This window comes from Lathyrus oleraceus, chromosome 4 (assembly GCF_024323335.1).
Source record: "Lathyrus oleraceus cultivar Zhongwan6 chromosome 4, CAAS_Psat_ZW6_1.0, whole genome shotgun sequence".
Taxonomy (NCBI): Eukaryota; Viridiplantae; Streptophyta; class Magnoliopsida; order Fabales; family Fabaceae; genus Lathyrus; species Lathyrus oleraceus.
This window is the reverse complement of record NC_066582.1, coordinates 414161704-414184406: the sequence shown is the minus strand read 5'-3', so window position 1 is coordinate 414184406 and position 22703 is coordinate 414161704. Positions and strand designations below refer to the sequence as shown.

The 22703-nt window shown below is 36.2% G+C and overlaps 1 protein-coding gene across 3 annotated transcripts; it reads right to left on the bottom strand.

Moving 5' to 3' along the window:
- Positions 1-464: 464 nt before the first annotated feature.
- Positions 465-5981, bottom strand: LOC127075771 (SURP and G-patch domain-containing protein 1-like protein). Of its 3 annotated transcripts, none has more exons than XM_051017239.1 (9): positions 5719-5981; positions 3945-4397; positions 2861-2987; positions 2658-2764; positions 1978-2136; positions 1590-1739; positions 1291-1476; positions 894-1072; positions 465-791 (listed from the first exon to the last, which is right to left on the bottom strand). In XM_051017239.1, exons 2-9 carry the CDS (start codon positions 4327-4329, stop codon positions 765-767), a joined length of 1320 nt encoding a protein of 439 aa, XP_050873196.1. In that variant the 5' UTR covers positions 4330-4397; positions 5719-5981; the 3' UTR covers positions 465-764. The 3 variants fall into 3 exon arrangements, with proteins under 3 accessions (XP_050873196.1, XP_050873197.1, XP_050873198.1); XM_051017240.1 differs by having other exon boundaries at positions 3945-4381; positions 5719-5927; XM_051017241.1 differs by having other exon boundaries at positions 3945-4405; positions 5719-5902.
- Between the last annotated feature and the right edge of the window lie 16722 nt (positions 5982-22703).

The following is a 22703-nucleotide window of genomic DNA, read 5'->3' as shown; positions in this document are numbered from 1 at the left end:
AATCATCTATTTCATTGTAAAGGAAATAGAAAGAAAATAAAAAATAAAAATAAATAAATTTTAAAAAATAAAAAAAAGAATTTAAGGATAGAAATGTGAATACTTGAAAAAAGTTGGAAAAATGGATAGGATACATTGTTACCAATAAACAAAACCAGACTAGAAGCAGCATGGAAATGAAATATTCCCAAGCAAAAAGGCCAAGAGAAAAAAAGACCATGCAAACCAGAATTTTTTTTATTCCACAGACAAGTTGTCAAAAAAGTTTTAAAATAGCTAACAATTTTAAATTTACAACTTTGCTCCACTATTTATATTTAAAAAACATTCCTTTAGACTTTAACCCAAAAAAGTCTTTTAAAATGCTTTTAAATATTTTCTGAAATACAAATCGATCTTTTAAAAATGGCTTCCACTAAATGTTATACTCAATCAAGAACAGCACAGCTCAACAAGCAAGTTCCTTGAGATGAACAAGCCTTTCATTAATAACTATTGCCAATAATAATAACACATTCCAAAAGTTTAAACAGTAAAATAAACATTATTTTTGTGTTAGCTAAACATGTGATAATGGTAATGAAGGGTATGTCTCTCCCCCACAAAAAGGCCAAAGAAGAATCTGATGTTCCAAAAAAGCAAAAATCAGTTATAAAGCACAAACGTTCACAAAATCCAGCAACCAGTGCACCAGTCCATCTAACATCTAAAAGGGATACTTTCCCCATAATATTCTTGATATAAGATTAACCTGTGGTGTTTGTTCAATAGTAAGCCTTGCGGGGATTGTTCTGTAAAAACAAACACGGCGCAACATCAAAACATGAAAACAGGTTCTATAGTTAGTAACTCAAATGACTGCAGAATAGTTCATAATAAAAACGGTAATTTACCAGAGGATTCGGTCTGTGACGGTAGCCAAGCATCATCCTCTTTTTGTACTGCTCATAGATGTCATCTTCAGGAGTCACCTCCCCAGGTTGGACAGCACCTACCCCCAAGTTATCTTTCTTTACATTGCCTGCCATGATAGGATCTGAAATACCCTTCCTAGAGCCACCTAGACCCTCACCTGGAAATAAGATTATCATGATTGTCAGCATATGAAAAAAATGACAAGTAAAAAGCACCTTATATCCACAATAATTTTTTAACGATATACAAGCAAAAAACTTTGAAGTTATATTTCACGTAACCGTACAACGGTTGGAGCTTTAGGTGGATTCTCTTAAACAGCATAGAATGTATTCGTCAACTTAAAAAGGAAAAAGACAAAGAAGTAATAGGCACCTTCTTTCCAACCCATTTTTGATAAAAGCCTGTGGCCCACATTATCAGCCTGAATTTTGGCCTTCTCAGTAGCCTCCTTAGCAGCTTTCATTGCTGCTGCGTCATTACAACTAGCCAAGAACTTTTCAAGTTCTTCCTGAGGAATATAATCACCCATGTGATGACCCTTCTTCCCTGAAGCAGATGCTGTGCTCAAGATGAAGTGGTCAAGAGATTATTATTTTTCCATAAAATTTCACAATTCAAACTTTGTTTAACTAAAATGAATGTCAGTACAGTAAAAACCAAGTAATAATCACCATCAAAAGTTGAAACTTGAAGAGAAGGAGGAGGGGGCATCTCATCTTTTGAATGCTTAGGTTGTTTGAACTTTTCTTCTTGTGCAGCTTTCTTCATGTAAAACTCCATTAGCGCTAAAGAACTGGCATTGGTTGATCCACCGGGCTCATCTGAACGGATATACAAAACATGTATCAATAAAGCGTTGTTTACAAAATACATTAGGGTTTTTGACAGCTGATAGTCCTACACGTTCAGATCTTTTCTTTTGGACGGGTAAATCTCAATCCAACAATATGAACATAATTTTTCATCCACTAATCCTTTGACATCAGCATAATGACAGATCAAGAAGACATAATCAGAAGTACATAACCAAAACAAGCATGCTGTATAAGCATCCCTTACCTGAGCTTCCACTTCCAACTGAAAATGCTGAAGATCCAGAAGCCCTTGACGCTTCAACACTATCATATAAAGCAGAGGCAGGGATTTGGTAAGTTGAATGTTGCTGGGATGATCTCTGAGGTCCATTTGTTGGTCTGGAAGATGGAATGCTTGTCCCCACTGAGAATTAAATTGTTCAACATATAAGCAAAACTAGATTAAACAATGTGAAGTAAAAAAGAGAAACCATATTACAGGAATGAAGGTCAGAAGCCTAACCACAAAATATAACTTCATAAAGTACAACTATGACAACACTCAACACTTCTTATATCTACACACTGATTGGTGAAATGAAGGATATATCCCATCAAAAGAACAATTGCAGTTATGACCCCCAAGAAATGTGAAAATTCGTTTTCCTCCCTTATGAGGCAATTGCCTATGGAGCCCGCGGCACATGGCAATGTGACAAGGCGGAGGCAGGTTTTGACCTCCCCACCCCCATCTCTGGTGGGGACAAACAAATTGATAGTGAACCGTGTCCTCTTCCCATTCAGGTCAGAGAAGAGAAACCCATTGGGAACCCATCCCACCAAAACATTCTTAATTGTATTAACTTGTGTATGTGCATGTACGTCAAGATTCTAAAGTCATGTCTACCCAAGAAAACAAATAATAAATTCATGACAAACACTAACCATTTTGATTTGCCTGTGGTTCCTTGGACTGTGAAAGGGCCTTCTCCTCTTGAGCAAGCCGATGTTCATAATATTTATAGTCAGGACATTTAACATCAAATAAAAACCTGCATACTCAAACAAACACAACGCATACAGTTAGAAATTACGAATCATAAGCAAAAGACTGATGCAAGAGGGTTGTGAGTTAACTCGAAACTTACTTGAAAGGTGTATCCCCAGGATTTTTTTGCCGTGTAACATCCTCAAAGGGCCTTCCATTTTTAGCCACAAAACTTGCAAGTTTGTCAGCAACTTTCTTCACTGTAGGATCACTTGGGGGAGGAGGTGCTGCATATCACTTATAAAACTGATTAATACCAAGAGCATGAACAAGGGAATGGAAATTACTCTTGTAGCAGGCGTGCCAATACACCATTCTTGATAGGTACTTGAGGAATAAGCTGCATTCATGACACAAGATATTCAAAGACGTTTTCTCCTCTTTGCTGAATATCATTCCGGTTAGCAAAGAAGGAATATGTGGTGAATACCTCTTCAATAATGAAACTGAGCTTAACGTAGACGATGACTCTATTTTTTATGAGAAGTAAAAGGCTAAAAAATTAGAGTGAATGTAACTGTATGCCTCTGGCTGAGGCAACACACTTTGATCTTCCTTCAAATAAACACCTCAAGGAATAGCTCAGGACATGCTTCACAAGTACACCCAAGAGGACACTCATTTTACACCTCTCTACCTCCATTTAATGATCCAAGGGATAAATGTGACATAAATTACTACTTGAAATCCATACATGTATGTTTTTCCATCCTCGTGTGAAAAAAATTGTGAATGGATGAAATTTATAAATGAGGAGATCGACATTCAAGAGAAAAAAAGAGTTTTCCAAGATGCAAAGCGAACAAGAAATGCATTGCGAAAGCAAAGTCACATATAGGTTACATAAACTGGGAAGGAAAAAAAAACAGCAAGAGACAAGGAGGAAACAAAATCAAAAAGTAGAAAGCATCCAAGACATATTGATTAGATGAAAAGCTGCAGTGATATGCAAGTTAAAAAGACAGTGTATGGCATACATTAACAAAAAACAAAAGTACCCCTATATGGTTAGGATCTTGAATGAAAAAATAGCTAGACAAGGATAGGGTTAGCATAAACAGACATAGTTAGAAAGAAAATATAGAATAGTTACGTAATAATTTTACTGGATAATTTTAATTGCTAAACTTGATGGAAATAGAACTATCAACTATCTGCATATAATTTGAGTGAGAGGTAATTACCAACATCAAGTTGTCTTGATACTTGCTCAATGCCATCATCCTGAACCAATTTTTGCCGTTTTGTAGGTGCATCGTTTGAAACATACCCAGCATCTATTTCATCTTCATCGTCATCGGCCAACTTAACAGGGGCCGGCACAAGCTTTGACTTTTGTTTCAAGCTGAAAGCAAGTTTGCCACTGGAACCACCCTGGGAAGATTTCTTAGCATCATTACCCTTACTAATGGGGGGTTTAGGATTCACAGGTCCTGAAACAACTTTAACTGGTTTAGATTCTTCTGGTTTGGCATTTTTTCCCTTCTCCTGCTCTTGTTGGAGCTGCCTGAACCTCTCCATAAATGAACCATCGTTGACAAAGAGGGTAGGAGGTGGTCCCTTGTCCATCAGCTAACGGCCAAAAGGAATAATGTGGAATAATGTGGCTTTCAGCAAATCACTGTTTGACAAGCAAGCTGCAAAGCTTTTTAGATGATGCAGTAAAATTTAAAGTCATGGTTTCTTTCTATACAATATATGGTGCCATTTAAAACTTCAAAGAGATCATCCAGTTGTATATTTACGTACTAATAAATAAAATAGGCCATATGAACAATAAACATGAATGTCAAACCAGACATCATCCATAAGACAATAAACGTCGCCACATATCATTCGTAAATGATGAAATATAGGTGAAGATAAAAGGCCATTGAATTAAGAAACTTGTTATGATAACAAACATCAATTAAAAGCCTCCCTTGTGAATCAAGTTTCTCCAAAGTGCAAACTAAAAAGTCCCCTTTGTTCAAAAGAAATATAGGAAACAATAATTAAAAATTCCCCTTTGCTCAAAAGATAAACATATTTTCATATTTTTTATTGATCTGAATTTCCATAACAGGTATTCTATGCTTCTGCCTGTTGCTATGCAAGCAGGAGGCATCCAAAATGAAAGCAAAGTATGAGCTGAGACACAACAAAATTTCAAAAAAATAATGCCGTGGACAAATAGTCTAAGAAAATCCCATTTCTAACACCCTCCCGACATTTGAAGTTTCATACCTGCCAAATTAAAAAGAAAACCCTGCTTAGAATCCAAGTTCATAAGCAAAACTGTAAAGTGGAAATGCTCCAAAGTTCTAGCTTATCTTAAACCAGTTTATCAACCCATTATTGACAATGAAACTCAATAGCAAATTACCACCACCGGAATATGCATAGTTTCCACCACAATTAAACCTACTCAACTATATTCTGGCTACTTCACAATCCCAAATTCCAACTTCTTTTTTATTTGCTTTGGCTATGCCTTGGAAATCATAAAATGTCTTTTTTTACAAAGGGAAAACTAATAATATATCCAACTTACAGCAAATCAGTTGTAGCAACCCATGACCTAATTATTATCATATAAAGTCAAAACCTTCAACGTAATTCCAATACCCTATTAGCATGCAAAATTCGTATGAAACTGTAACACCAATCAAAACCCAGATCTTGCACACCGAGAAATAACAAAGCACAAGTTCTCAAAACCAAAATTAAGGGGTTAAAGTGTCACAACAACATCAAATTAACGAAAACCCCAATCTAATCGAACAAATCCCCAATCTAATCAATCTAATCAAGCAATATGATCATAAACTACAAACCCTAATAGGATCCAATCCCACACCCCTCAGGCCCCTTCAATAGAGCTACATCAAGTGATAAACAATAAACTGAAGAAGAAAAAAGCTACAAATAACAAAATTGAAAGAAACAACTTTGGTAAAAGAAGTACGAGAGGCTAACCTAATAAAATTTATGGGCGAAACTCGATGCAATCGGTGATGAATTGAATGGAGAAGAAGAAGGATGCAGGAGAAGAAAAAAGGGGAAATCGATGAATCGCTCGCTCACCGTTTTGTGCAACGAAGAGAATAAGGATGAAGCACCAAAACCATAATCTGACTTGCAAATTGGAGCAAAAATTATTTATGTGTAATTTTATTTTTCTTCTTTTATTATCTTTTTGACTATTTCTTTTTCCATTATATATTTTCTATGTATTATCCATCCAATATTCTCAATAGCAAGAAAATAAAAATACTTTCCAACAATCATAAATAGTAATTTGTTAAAAATATTTAAATTTAATTATATAAAAAGATTACACGTGCATTTTACAAGGGTGTATCAATGCGTAATTCCTAGAATAAGAGGTCGGGTTTTTCAAAAAGGTTTGTGAACACCTTCGGGATTGTCCGTTTGCTAGATGTGACGCATCTTCCTCAAATACATCGTCCATTTCTGGGATAATTTGTCTGAAGCGGGAAAATATGGAGAGTGATGTGTCCCTAATCCACAACGGTGTGGAGAAGTCAGGGGAAAATAATCATGTTGTCATCAATACTAGAGGATTAACTGTCCACTCTCACGTTCTCTAAGAACTGGTTACTACTTTCTATGTGGTTGTGATCCAGGCCCAAAAGCTCATATAAATACCTCAACCCAGAGGTTAAGAATGATAGTCTCATATTCACACAAATAGTATATACACAGGGTTTCTCACCTCTATACGTGAGCTAGCTATAAACCCTACAATAAACCCTAAAGCCTCTAACAGCCCTTGATCACTAGGAGTTATCTCGTACTGTACTTTTAGCAAATACAAATGGTGCATATGTGGGCCCTAGTAAAACTGACTTGGTCACCAGTACACCATCCAGTCAAATTATTGTCCTTGCATTCGACCTATTTGTCCATCATGGTGAACAAAAAGACAATAACTCTGACCAGTGAAGAATCTGACAGCGAGGAAAGCGCCATGGATGATCTACGTTGCCAAAAGCAAACTTTATAGGACAATGTCCTCTGTGTCCAACAGCGCCAGGTTTACCCTACATATGAGGTGGAGATGTTAGACCTTCAACCTCTCTCAAATGAGATATGGGAGGGGCCCATTCCAGAGAATTTTAAGCCTCATTCGTTGGATAAGTTTAATGGGCGCAACGACCCATAAACATATGGTTTCCATCAACATGTAGATGAAAATCATTGGAGCTCCTGACTCCTTGAATATCTAAGGGAGTAACTCGCCTATTTTAATGAGGCAACCATCAAGGTCGTCCACCCTAACTAAGAGATGTTCGTGGACCATTTCAAAATGGCCTTAGGGTGGGGCAAATTATTGGATCCTTTTCCAGAGGTCCGCATCTTCCTTGACTGAGATGGTGATATGTGTTGAATATTATATAAAGAGCAAGGAAAGCAATGATGAAAAAAAGGTTAGAGATGTTAAGGAGTGCACCTCAAATACTAACAACGCATAACAAATGTGAAAGAGCCAATGCACCCTGCTCATTAGAGACAGGACGACATTCAGGCAAAGTGGAAAGTCCATAGAGAACTTTGCACCTATAAACACTCGTGTGAGCAAATATTGCGAGAAGTCTTCCATATGCACGACATCCCATAACCGTCAGCTCTAAAGACATATGTCATGGGACCTGAGCCTAGCAGATGGTGCAAATTCCATAAATTCAAAGGGTGTCATACTAAGTACTGATATCAACTCAAGAAGGAAATAGAACGTCTGATCTAGGAGGGTCACCTAAGGAAATATGTTAAGGGTGGCCTCGCTCAAAGACCATATTTTAGATTCAAAACTAACTTTCAAAATAAATAATTCACAGTCATCACAGACAGAATCCTGAATAGTTATTCATATATCATATAATTTTACACACAATTACTAATAATAAATTCAAGGAAAAAATATTCTTTTGATTATTTAATAGTATAATCTTTAAAATAAATAGTCTTTATTAATTATAATATAAATATATAATGATTTCAATTTATTTTTTCTTGAAAATATAGTGGGGGCACATGCCCCATTCCCAATACACATGGCTCAGTCCCTGTTTCCTTGTGTCTCTAACAATCAATTTTTATTTTACAATTTTAATATATGGTCTCCAATTACACCTACAAAAGAAAACCAATAATTCTTTCTATGTACCAAATCTTCTTTAGATCCTTTTGGGTTAGTTCCTTTCTCAACCCACACATAATTATCATTCGGTATACCAAATTTTTTAAAATAACATGCATTTTGTGGTATGACCTTTCAAATTACAATAAAAACAAGTATGTATCATGTTAGGCATCTTTTATGATTATTATAGAACTAATTCTTGTTATAAATCTTTCTAAGATGCAAAGTATGACATACTTTTCTAGATTGATCATTGTTACAAATGTTGTTAGATTTGACAAAGATAGTCTTTTTGTTTTGACTAGAATTTTTAACTTTAGAAAATCATAGACCACATTACCATTCACATATCTTTGATTACTTAGAACATTATCCAAATCATTTTTTTTCATATTTGCAAATTATTTGATTTAAATAAACAATTTTAGTTTCAAGAGAAGCACATTTATTACATGTTTGATTAACTAGCATGAATATCAACTTTTGCTTTAATTTTATCTAACTCTTCTTCCATGTCATTGATTTTACTTTCTAAAGAAGAAATAATTTTATTTTTCTTAACATTTAATTTTAGAAAGCTTTAAATATTTATCATGCAAATCATTAAAAGCATTATGTAATTCAACATAAGAAGGTTTATTAGTTGAGTCAAAATCACTAACCTCATCATCATCACCATCATCAGAGTGATGTGAAACCATAAAAGATATATGTGTTTGTTCTTCATTTTCATAATTTGCACTCACATTATTGTCTTCCCAATCGATATATGCTCTTTTTGACTATTTATACTTTTTGTTGTTGAATTCCAAAGTTTCCCATATTTTCTTTGTTGTTTTGCAATTATACATCCGAAAAAATTTATCCATCCCTAAAGCGTATGCAATAATATTTTTAGCCTTCTTGTCATGTAGAATTCTTTTGTTGTCTTCTTCATTCCATTCTTCTTATAGTTTTGGTTGACTTGTACCATTAATAATTGTAGTAGAAATGAAAGAATAATTTTTTTACAACATTCCATTTTTTTACACCTTGTGCTTCTTGTCATACCCTAAAATGTACCCTACTTTTTTCAATTTTGTCTGACTTATTGTTGATATCATCTGCATAATTCACATATCATAAGGCATTCATTTTTAAGTAGAATTTACAAGCTTATGGTCATGATGGTTCATCTGGACATCTTGATTGTAGATGCAACAAATTGGTGAATTAATCATGTTTCTTTGGTCAAGACCCCAGGGAAACCATAATCTTTTGTTTTTTACCTCTGATCATTTTTTAGGTTACACCATGTCATTGAAATTTGGGAGTGATTTTCAAGTTTTGACCTTAGTCCATAGGAGTCAACCATTAAGGGAAATACTTTTGTTAAGCATTTTTCATTCTTATTGGGTGATCATATTTGATTTTGTTTGGTTCACGGTATGATATGTCATCCAAGAGATCAAGAGCTTTCAAAGGTAAGGTCTTAGTCAAGATCAAGTCCATATTCAAGAGTGCCTTTTTTTAATTTCAAGAACATCCATTTTATATTGCAAATCCAAATTACAAAACCAAGAACACAAAACTACACATGTTTCTTAGAGTTGACTTTTGGTCAACTGTTGACTTTTTTGTCAAATAGTTTACTAAAGTCAACTCATTATCATATCCTACTTGCTTCCATATATTCATGGATCTCCCCTCTTTTGTGCCTCCAAGTCTTCAATAATTTGCCTTGAACATATCACAAGTGAGCCTTGGTCATTCCACCTTATGCACAATAACCCTACAAGGATAAAATTCCAACACATAAGCACATACACAAATACAAAGTCAAGATCCATTAACACATCACGCATACCATTCAACATAAGCCAGAACATACACATATTCAAACCTAACAATCATATTTCAATACAATATTAACAACCTACTAACCTATTTTCATAACAATTCCCATTAATTTCCTAACATCACTACAATGTGTTGGAACAAGATTTGGTTATGCATCAATACCTTGAGTTTTGATGATAACAATATTGTATTTGTGTAAGAACAATTTTGGTACCCTAATGGTTTGTTATTGTGTAGCTTTAACAACCAGTTCTGATTCTGATCATATGATGTGCAACATCATCAGTTTCTAAATTTTGCATTCCAAATCTGCTTTTGCGCTACTTTTAGAAGTTCTGAAAGACGTCAATATTGCTGCTGCAATGCTCTTTCTGCTTCTGTGTTATCTCACCCATCAGAAGCTTTTGAGTAGGCATGGCAATGGGGCGGGTCGGGGACGGTTTTTACCTCCTATAAATCCAAACCCAAATCCCCAAACAATCCCTGTTGCCCGCCCCAAACCTAAATGGGGATGGAGAATCAAAATCCAAACTCGTCCCAAACAGGTTCGAGTTGTTGGTGTAAGCCCTAGAGGCCAATACTTTTGGTACTTGTATAGAATTATTTATTAATAATAAAAGTCTTTTTCTTTATTATGTTCGTTTAATAAAGTCCCTAGAATAGTTAGTCCGTTTAATATATCAAGTGTGACTTAATCATGAGATCCCATTAAACATAAAGACATTATTCTTAAAGTATCCGTGTAATCGAGCTTTATTGTGAAATGGGATAACATTAAAGCATTAAGACTATTATGTATATAGACTGATGATCACATCTCATGGATCATGGATAAGGAGTTATCAAGTCTTAAACATAGGTATGAATATTAAGAGTAATATTTATACTGGATTGACCCGCTATGAGAATACTATATAGAATGTTATGCAAAGTGTCATAAGTTATTCTCATGGTGATAATGGTGTATACCACTCTTCGACCTGAAACCACTATGGACTCTAGATGTAGAGTCAAGTGCCTTATTGCTAATCAAACATTGTCCGTAACTGGATGACCATAAAGACAGTTGATGGGTACTCCACAAAGCATGCTGAGGGACATGAGTGACCTAGATGGAATTTGCCCATCCTGCATAACAGGATAAATGTCTACGGGCCCAATATTGAACTGGACAAGGATGACATGGTCTATGCCTTGCGTTCAATATAGACATAAAGGAAAAAGGGTAATTGTACACATAAGTATTATCACAAAAGGATTTGTCAGATCACATGACATTTTCGTGTCTTGGGTAGCAGTGATGTGTTGCTAGATACCGCTCATTGTTTATTATGTTAAATACGTGATTTAATATAATTGTCAATGTCGTGAAAACCTACAGAGTCACACACAAAAAAAAAACGAATTGATGAGAGATAGAGTAACTAAGGAACATCGTAAGGTACAATGCACTTAAGTGAATTGTAGAACATCGTAAGGTACGGTGTACTTAAGTAGAATACGATATATGGTAAGGTACCACGCGCTTAAGTGATTTTGGCATATTATAAGATATGGGCCATATACACTTAAGTGGACTTTTTAGCTTGCAGCCCACACAAGTGGTTCTATAAATAGAACCCTTGTGCAAAAGCATTTGTGCGGTTGTAATTTCGTTTCTCTCTCTCTCTCTCTCTCTCTCTCTCTCTCTCTCTCTCTCTCACACACACACTCTCATACACACACACACACACACACACTCACACTAAAAGTCTTCATTCGTAGCAGCTAGCACTGAGATTGAAGGAATCCGTTCGTGTGGACTGAGTAGAGGCGTTGTCACCGTTCAACGTCCGTGATCGCTCCGTAGATCTTCATCAAAGTTTTCAATCGCCACAAGAGGTAACGATTTTATCACTAATCATGCCCATTCGTAAGGATCACTAAAGGAGAAATTTTTTTAATTCTGTTGCGTTTTGGATCGCTATTCTCCTACAGTGGTATCAGAGCCACTTACGAAACCATGCATCTGATAACTGTTTATTTTTTGTATTTTCTGTATTAATACAATTAAAAGACATAATGAATCAAAGAATAAACGAGTAATTAAATTTGACATCATGTGTGTACGATTTGGATGATTGATGCTGACTATGCTTCGGAATTCTACGTTATTATGGTGAAGCAGCGATACATCGATCGTCCATAGGTTACGCAATTAAGATCGATCAAGTTATATATATGATATAAGTAATCCTGATGCAAAATATGGTATATGTGATATATTATTTCTGTTTCGTTCATTCAAACACTTATTGATTGTTTTCCTTTGAGCGATCAATGGTCATTTGCTTCTTGATCCGACATTAGTATGGTGAAGAAGCAATGACATGTTGATCAATCATACTGAATTAACAGTCGAGGTGTGTTTGACGGTCTGAAATTGGTGCATTAGGATTCACGATGGCACAAGGGTTGTGTTGTCAAAGAGTTATGCAATTTGGGTTGTGACTGCGCAAGAGTTGTACTTTAAAGTATCAAGTGTTGATGCGAAAGACGACATCAATTTCAAATGAATTGTTCATTAAAATTTTGCGTCGGGGCGCTGCCCCATTGACCCCCGTCTGCTGAACGGTTAGTGGAACCCCCGTCCGCTGAACGGTCAGCGGAACCCCCGTCCGCTGACCGGGCAGCGGACCCCGGCTAACTTTGCGCAGTGTGATCGGTCGTTGAAATTTAATTTGGTTTTAATTAATTAACAGAATTTAAATTAATAATAATAATAATGTGTTTATTAATATTGTCTTGTGGTGATCGGTTATGGCCTTAGTTTTCCTTTATTTTGTTTTGGGATTTTAAAATACGACCTCCGTGTCGTGCCTCTCTTTTAATCTCTTAATGTAACTTTTTTTCTCATCTCACTCCCTCGTATGTAAAACGAGTTTCTTTTATGTAATATAATGTTATGAAGAAAGAGAAGAATACAATATCAAAGGAGGACAACCTTGAAGATCTTGCTTGGAAAAGCTTAGATCGTTATTAGGTTAGCTTAGGTTCTCTCATTGACTTGGGAGAACAATTGCGTTAGGGGCCATAATTGTTTCATTTTATATGTTGATGCATGTGAATGTATGTTGATGCATGTGAGAGATGAATTATATGATAAATAAGCCGGTGAGATCAGAACAATTGCAACTTCCCTCAAATTAAATATTAAGTTTATTCTTTCCAAGTTTTAGCACTCATCAAGACTAGTATCGAATAATGTAGGTTTCGCCTACGTGAGGTGCATATTCTATATTAGTAAGGTGCGATGAGATAATTGTAATATCCAATTGCTAAAACAATGGGTCAAACTTAACTAAACAAATTATAATAAGATTATATATGTTTAGAAGCAAGAGTTAGAAATGATCCATGTGATGGATTGGAATAAGGAGTTATTCACCCAACTAAAATATTCGAGAGTTGTACTAGATACAATTGGAAGGAGCTCCTACCTAAATAACCTAGTTTTGTGTAATCCGCCTACACGGACTTAAAACAAAGTGAAATGTGGATCTCGACCCACTAGAAAATCTTCCAACGGGATTTTCCAAATCAAATGATGAGGGTCATTTGTTTTGAGTAAAATAGTGGGAGTATATTTAATTAAAAGCCTAATTAAATATGTTATTGATACTTATATTTTCATTATTTTCATGTAGATTACCATGACAACAAACACCTATAACAACATTTTGCGATCAATTCTTGACAAGGAAAAATTGTCTGGGACAAATTTTATGGATTGGCACGGAAATCTGAGGATTATCCTCAAACATGATAGAAAGTTGTATGTCTTGGAGAAACCTGTTCCTGAAGAGGGACCTCATAGTTCTGCACCTAAGGCGGAAAGAGATGCTTATAAGAAGCATGTCGACGATGCCAATGAAACTGCTTGCCTCATGCTAGCTACCATGAGCTCAGAGTTACAAAAGCAACATGAGAACATGGCAGCGTTCGATATGATCGAACACCTGAAGATGCTCTATCAAAAGCAAGCAAGGCATGAAAGGTTTGAAGTTTCAAAATTCCTTTTTCAAGGCAAGTTAGCTGAGGGAGCCCCTATAGGTCCCCATGTGCTCAAGATGATTGGGTATGTGGAGAACCTTGAGAGGTTGGGTTTTCCCCTCGGAAAGGAACTCGCGACTAATTTGATCTTGCAATCATTGCCAGATAGATTCAGTCAATTTGTCCTTAATTTCAATATGAATGATATGGAAAAATCTCTTCCTGAACTGCTAGCCATGTTAAGAAATGCTGAGCAGAATCTGAAATCAAAAGGAAAGTCCATTCTGATGATCGGAAATGGAAAGATACAAAACAAAAGACCCACCAAGCAGGCTGATAAAGGGAAAGGCAAGGAAGTTGCCAAACCCAAACCCATTTCTCCTGCTTTGAAGCCTATTGGAGGCATAGAAAAGGAAGGCACCTGCTTCCATTGCGGTAAGACCGGACACTGGAAGATAAACTGCCCAAAGTACCTAGAAGATAAGAAGAATGGAGTAGAGACTTCTATTTCAGGTATTTTTGTTATTGAAATTAATTTATCTACTTATGCATCATGGGTATTAAATACTAGATGCGGTTCTCACATTTGTACCAATGTGCAGGGGCTAAAAAGGAGTAGAGATTTGGCAAAAGGTGAAGTTAACATACGAGTTAGCAATGGAGCAAAGGTTGTTGCTTTAGCCATATGAACTTATGTATTGACTTTACCTAGTGGTTTAATAATTTAGTTAGAGAACTGTTATTATGTACATGCAATTAGCAGGAATATTATTTTCGTTTCTTGTTTGGACAAGTTTGGTTTTTCATTTATAATAAAGAACAATTGTTGCTCAATTTATTTGAATGATATATTCTATGATACTGCACAAATAAACAATGGACTATATGTCCTTGATCTTGAAATGAGTATTTATAACATTAATACTAAAAGGATGAAACCTAATGGGTTAAATCCAACTTACCTTTGGCATTGTCGATTAGGCCACATAAATGAGAAACACATTTCCAAACTCCATAAAGATGGACTCTTGGACTCTTTTGATTATGAATCATATGAGACATGCAAATCTTATTTAATTGGAAAGATGACAAAGTCTTCATTCACAGGAAAAGGTGAAAGAGCTAATGATCTTTTGGCCCTCATACATACTGATGTATGTGGACCACTGAACATACCATCCAAAGGAGGTTTTCAGTACTTTATCACATTTACTAATGATTTCAGTAGATATGGTTATGTGTATTTAATGAAACACAAATCAGAGTCCTTTGAAAAGTTCAAGGAATTCAAGAATGAAGTACAAAACCAACTATATAAGAATATTAAAACTCTTCGATCAGATCGGAGTGGTGAGTATTTAAGCCTAGAGTTTGATGACCATCTAAAAGAGTGTGGGGTCCTATCCCAACTTACTCCTCCTGGAACACCCCAATAGAATAGTGTATCTGAGAGAAGAAATCGAACCTTGTTAGACATGGTCCAATCCATGATGAGTCACGCCGATCTTTCAAACTCCTTTTGGGGACATGCACTATTGACAACATCTTACACACTTAACCGCGTTCCATCCAAAAAGGTTGAGAAGACACCATATGAGATATGGAGTGGTAAGAAACCACATATGTCTTACATGAATATTTGGGGTTGCGAAGTTTATGTGAAATGACAAATTTCAACTAAGCTTGAGTCTAAATCTGACAAATGCTTATTTGTGGGGTATCCTAAAGAAACAATAGGGTATTACTTCTACAATCCTTCTGAAGGCAAAGTGTTTGTCGCTCGAATTGGAGTTTTCGTATAAAAGGATTTTATTTCCAAAGGAATCAGTGGGAGGAAAGTAGAGCTTGAAGAAATTCAAGAATCACAAAGCATTGATACACCTATGGAGGAATTAGAGCGGGAAACACAAGTAGTTATGGAAGAGCAACCTGCTCAAGTAGAACAAGACCAACGTAGGTCAAGCAGGATATGTCACCTACCTAAGAGATATGGATATCTCATAATTGATCAAGGTGATGTATTACTCATGGATCAAGATGAGCCTGTGACCTACCAAGAGGCCATAACTAGTCCAGAGTTCTGAACGTGACTCTGATTAACAAGCTTTTGAAGAATGGCAAGCTTATGAAGTTGTGTTATGTAGATTTTGAAGATCTCAACACAGACAATTCAAGTTATCAAGGTTCTGACTGAGGATTCTGAAGACTCTGAAGATTCTGAAGACACTGAAGAACTCAAGCCAGACTCCTGACGTTGTCAAGGTTCTGACCCAAGGTTCTGAAGTTTCTAAATCCAGCTCTTTACTTCTACACTTCATGCTTCAATCATCTTTTATCAGAAGCCAATGAATCTGAAGATAATATCAAATGGGAACATGATCAAATAATACATAGTACAAATCGAACAACCTTTCCACTACCTGATTTCGTGGGCAAGGACTATACTATTCATAACACATGTCATTGAATATGTGGGTGAAACGACAGTACGTGGTATCATTCCTTTCTCACCCAACTGTTCATAGTCGATCAAGGAGCTTTCCCCATTTTTCCCTCCATAGGTCACATGCTTACACTATATAAGCATGCATTGGAGACTTAAATAAATTGTTGATCTACACAAGTTTTTTGACAAGCTAATTTTCTTTGTGAAAAGCTATCATCTTTTATATACAGTGTTCTTTAAGTATTTATTATTCATTTTGTATAAATATGCTTTTATAGAAGCATCTTGTAACACATAAACATTTATTCAAACTATTTATTTGATTCCTTAAGGAGGTTATCTTTGAGAAGACAAAAAAGATTGTTCTTTGTGAGTCCTTGAGGAGACTACAGTTTAGTTGGATCCTTGAGAAGACAAAGAAGGGCATTCTTTGTGTTTATTATAACTTGTTGATTATAGTGGATTAAGTCCTTGTGTATAAGGCAAATCACCTTGGCAGGTCGACTAGATTAGCTTTGAATTTCAAGCAAAACAGGATAAAATACATTGTGTTTTTATCTCTTTATTATTTAACTTGTTAGTGGTGTTTTTGTTTTGGAAAAAGCTTTTGCTTGTAAAACCCAATTCAAACCCCTTCTTTCTTGTATTTTTCACACCTTCAATTGGCATCAGAGCTCCGGTTTTGATTGTGATAAAGTTTGTATCAACACCTCACAGTATTCAGTACTGATCTAGTTGTGTGAGAAACAATGGTTACTGCTAACGATTTTAATAATAATGACAGATCATTACAGTGCTAAACTTAGCGGTAAATTCATGACCATTAAGCTATGGATAAACTTAACATCAATAAAACCAGAGTCGCCACCGCACTTTTATTGTTTCCAAAGGAAAAGGGAAAAGTACGAAAAAAACCAAAGATAAGAAGTTTTCAAATCAAAATTAATAAAATTCCAGAGATTACAGGTAAGGGGGTTGGTTACACAAAGGGAAGGTGTTAGCATCCAAAGTGTCCTAGGTACTCCTAGGGAGCCCTTTTTCATGTGTGTATGTGTTTTTTGGTATAAAATGATGTTTGAAAAAATTAGGGTGTGGGGATGAGAAAAGAATTCATTTATTATATTTTTGTGTTTGACAAGACCTCCATACTTGTGCCTATGTACCAACATAAAAATGAGGGATCAAAACCTCGTAGTTCGTGGTATCAATTTCAAAGTGAGTGAGTTGCTTTTAACAAAAATTTAAATTTAAAAGAGGCACCAAAGGGCCTAAAAGAGTGTGGATGAGTGTTAGTTCTTTTTCTTTTGAATTTTTAAGTCAATATGGTTAAGTTCATTTACAAGTTTGATTTAGAATAAAGTGTAAAAATGCAATGGCATTAGGCCAAAGTTTCTAATTTGTAATAAAGTCTAAGTTTAAAAATCACAAACGAAGAAGATTTTGAAAAGGAGGGGGGAGATTTGAAATTTAAGAAATGGGAGGAGATGAAGAGACTAATCCTAAGCATAAAATTTAAAAGTTGAGAGTTGAAAAGATCTGACCAATGGGATGCAATCCAATAGACAAGAATGTCATATAGAAATCCACTTTTCCTTTGGACTTTAGAATCAAGCAATATCAATAAACAAGTAGCAAGATGAAGAGCAAGACATCAAATAAAGACAGCCACATCCAAGCTAACAACTTCACAGTCTTCTTCTTAATCTTCCCATGTATCAGATGACATACTCCTTAAATGGCTCAGAATAAGGCATTAGATACAGGTTCAAAGTAACCTTTTCATCAAGACCATGTAGCAGATGAACTAACGTGGATTTTAATATTTGCATTAGATGAAAGCTTAATTCATAATAACTTGGTTTCGGAGATGTTGGCATTGGCCAAGTCCTTTTGCATAGGGAATGTTGCCTAATTCTAAGTCCAAGGCTCAGATCAAATCCAGCAGTCCACACAAACATTTTTTAGGGTTTTTTGTTGTTTATTAGGTATTTTAAGGTCCTAAGATCACAAACACAAACAAAATCCACAAACAAATATATACAATCACAAAATATGGCACAAGTGAGCAAAGTAAAAATGGCATAAACATAAATAAGTTAAATGATATGTAAAATGGCAAATGAAATAGTAAATGACTTGAATTTAATGTACATAAATTAAATGACTTGAAATTAAGAGCAATTATAATAAAAGTTAGTCAAATGTTAGTTGATTAGATGTTAGTGAAGTTTTGCTTTTCAATTTATTAAGTCATTCTTTGGAGAACACTCAACCCTCTATTCACAAGTGTCGCAACGCGAAAAAACAACCGGCGGAAAAAAACAAGTTTACAGAGCCGCCACCAACGTTATTCATCCTATGACAGAAAGGAAGCGCAGGACTAACCTAAGAAAGGGAAAAGGAATGGTCTTACGACCAGAGATTGCAAGGTACGGGAGTCGGTTACGCAAGGGGAAGGTATTAGCACCCCTCACGTCCGTCGTACTCGACGGGATCCACGCTCAAAAGAATAGGAAAAGGTTGCTGATAAACTGCTCAAAGGAATGCACCAACTGAAATAATAAAACAGGCGAAAGAAGATGGAGGAAGTGGACTCGGAAGGATATCGCATCCTGGGCCTACTTAGTTTGTCAGAAACAAACATCAGAGTCAACGTAGTTCAGGGAAATGGGGAACACGCTCGCTAGGACATCGCATCCTATGCCTACGTATATTCTCTATCCAGAGAAGAATCAGAGCACTCGTAGCTCGGCTAATGCACGCCGAAACAAAACACCGAAAAGAGACGCTGAGACGTCAAAAGAAACACTCAATAGGAAACAGAATGCCAATACATGGGCTTACATCCGACTCCAAACAAACAAAAAGGAAACAGAATGCTAATACATGGACTTACATCCGACTCCAAACACACACACGCTAACTAGCGAACACCAACGCAAAAGGTTATCAGATTGACAAACTAATAGGGAGTCTGGAACTCGAGCCTAGTAGCTGTCACACAAACACAAAGAGAGACGCTGAGACGTCAAAAGAAACAAAAAGGTTGAACACAAAAAAAAAACAAAAGGGTGCACAAACATAGACTCAAAAAAAGAAAAGGGTGCCCGGAGAGATCTCGCTCGACCTCCTGCCTACGTATCTCATCTGGTATGAGAATCAGGGCGACGTAGTTCCCCTGAACAGGGGAGAAACTCTCTCCTAACCAGAGACCAGGGAAGCAAACTAAGAGGGAGACTAACTCGAGCCTAATAGTTGTCATGCAATCAGATATCCCTAAGTTAAGGTCTCTAATCATGCATCTAACTCACACAGGAAGCAAGTCAGTTCAAACAGCAAATAAACATCAATCACAAATGATCAAGCATCACACACTATATACATACAAGAGGCTCAGACAAATGGTTGGGCTTTAGTCAAGAGGGGTCATATCAACCTCGACAAACAAGCCAAAACTGTAGGGGTATGCTAAAGCTCTTAACCACTAACATTGAGAGTTAGGGTGAAGCTGATGAAATATGGTAATGAGGATGAGACCTCATGCTCTTAACCCTGGCCTGGGTGAGCTTATGACAAAGAAAGTGTGGGGATCCAGAAAGAGGGACCCTATTCCACTTGACTGACTCTATACAGAGATCTTGGGTACATGTTCTAGAGCATCAGCACGTAGTGCAAGCATAAAGAACGACTCACTGAATAACAGGGGATTGATTGCTAATCCCTTCTATCTGTCAATTGCCTCTTCACTTAGGAGGACTTATCAAGTAACATGCCTCACTTGGAGGTCTTTGGCACAAATGTAAACAAACATAATCAGAGCCTCATAAGGAGGACTTTAGCCAAAATGCCTGCCAAAAAGGTGACAGGACTTCCAGACTACATGGAGTAAGAGGGCTAAACTACCTCAGTGGTGTATCAACCACACTCCAAAGCTTAAGCAAAAGCTAGCTAGAAAGCAACTAATGTACCTGTACAAAAGCTTAACAGTTAGTATCTCAGACAACCAATCAGAAAACACACAGTGAAACTATCCAATATCTACACAATGCAAGTCATTAGTGCAAGCACTCAAGTGAGTTCATCACATCAATGGACCTACAACACAACCAGAGTTAGTAATCAAAGTAACTTGCATCTCAAATAATGAGACCAAACCAACCATTAGTGCCAAATGCTCAAACCTGAAACACAAAGCTCAATTAGTATGTGTACAAGCCACTAGTACAAAGACTAGGTTCAAAAGCAAGTCAAATGACCAAAACAGAATTCAATATTTTGCATGAAGCACATTCAAACTAACAAGAAGGTGTCCTCAAAAGGATCAAGACCAATTCATAAGGCAAAGGCTTCAAACAATCCATGTCATGCAAAGGCAAACAATGTGCACCAAAATGGACATCCACATTAGAAAATCTAAATCAAAACAGAAAAGCATCCAATGATCATGAAATTTTTTATGCAAGTTTATCATGTTATGAATAAGCAATTTGCAAAAAATTAGATCCAGAAGAGCTCAAATGATAGGTGAATAAAAATAAACAAATGCAAGGTGAAGAATGTGACATAAATTGTCACACTACATGTTCATGTGTCTAAAACAGTGATAGCATATGATAAAAATCTCAAACCAGAGCTCAAAAATCATATCACATGTTAAGATCAAGCATACCAAATTTCAGATTAATTGGATCAACAATGAGCATTTCACAAACAAATGAATGCAACATATCAATTTGGCATGAGGTGCAATCAACAATTCACAATTAAAAATCCAGAATCACACAATTCATGAAATTAATGCTAAAAAATACTAGACATTAAAACAAACTCATGAAAAAAAATTGGGATCAAATTGAAGCATCCTACTATTTTTAGTGATTTTTTAAACATGAATGAAATAAAATGACATAAACAAAATAAATGGAGGGAAAATGATATTTCAAATAATATTCAGAACATGCACAAGGCCAGGTTCGAACTCATCCAAGCGCAGTCAATGAGAATGTTCAAAAATTAAATTCAGAAACATGCAGCATGCCAGGATCGAACTCACGCGTGGCAAGCAAATGAGAAAATGCAATTGGAATTTCAGAAAATGCATGGCGAAGGAATCGAACCCACGCACGCATGGACAATGAAAATATCAAAAATTAAATTCCAGAAACACACAAACGGGGAATCGAACCCACGCATCTAGGCTCAAAAGCGCAATGAACACAGTGTTTCATTTATGTGTTGGCAAGCCACACAAGCGGTCAACACACACAAGGCACGGTCAAACGCATGAAGGCCAATAGAAACGACATGCAAGCGACACAGTCAGACGCCACGCTAGCCAAAACCCTAGCCTGTTGCAGACGGCGGAGGACGGCGGTAACAACCGTCTTCTCCGGCCGTCCAGGCGGAGGAGATCCAAAAAAAATTCCAGATTTTTGCAAACTATATACCGTTGGAAAGCTCTTGCAACGCACAATCCAAATCTACCATGCAAATCTCCTAGTTCTCTCTAGATTTTCTGGATCGAAGAGAAACTTAATCATGTGCAAAACTTTAAATCAACCATACGTGTTCATTTTTCATCCGTTTTCAAATCCAAACACATCAGCATGCTCAGGGATGCAAGATCTACGCGTTTATCACAAGAAATTGGCAAAAAAGAGAGGTCGAAATTTCACTTACTTGAAGTGGCAGTGATTGAATTCGTGTGTTCAAGTGCTCAAACTCTCCAGATATGCTCCAATAACCCTCCTATGAAGCTTTGTGCAAGAAATAGTGGTTGAAGGCACGTGGATCTAGCTCAATTCTCAAGCTCCATCAACATGTTCATGCTTTCGATCTGCTCAATTCTGGACCAAATTCTTCAAACCAAACGTGGATTCTTGCTCAATGATACTCCATAATCATGATTATGCAAAGAGATTGATGAATTGTGTGAAGAAAATTGAAGTTTGAAGTGAGAGAAAAAATGGAGGGAAGCTTGAATTTCAGATCTGAAATGTGTTGTTATGGCAAATGCAGTTATGATTAGGCTTATATATGATGTGCTAATCATGCTGTTAATCAAATTAGGCTTTGGTTAATTGAGATTAGTGAAATGAGAGGTGTTTTGCAAAAATGGCAAGTGTGAGGTAGCATGTACAATCCATACGTGAACAGTGCCATGTTGAGGTGCAAATCCACTTAAAATCATTCAATAATCATGATGGAAATGTTAAATGGCTTGTATGATCAACCCAATTCAAATTATGAATTTTCCCTCCAAAATGCACATGTGTAAGCCAATGATCATATGACCTTCTTTCATGCAAGGAAATGGTTGATTTGGAATGTACTGGTCACAAGGAGCATTTTGCAAAAAGAGTGGACCAATTTGGAGTTTTGAATCAAAAGTTATGCCACTTTGAAATTCCATGTACACTTTGTGATCATTTGGCCATAACTTCTCAACCAATCATCAGATGGACATGATCTAGGACTTTT

Bases quoted from the DNA above. Each gene is read 5' to 3' on its own strand.
- LOC127075771 (XM_051017239.1), bottom strand. From the start codon at position 4,329: ATGGACAAGGGACCACCTCCTACCCTCTTTGTCAACGATGGTTCATTT. The intron at 2,988-3,944 runs GTAATTACCTCT...AGTGATATGCAG, and splicing joins ATCAAGACAACTTGATGTTG to CACCTCCTCCCCCAAGTGAT. The intron at 2,137-2,657 runs GTTAGTGTTTGT...TTTAATTCTCAG, and splicing joins ACCACAGGCAAATCAAAATG to TGGGGACAAGCATTCCATCT.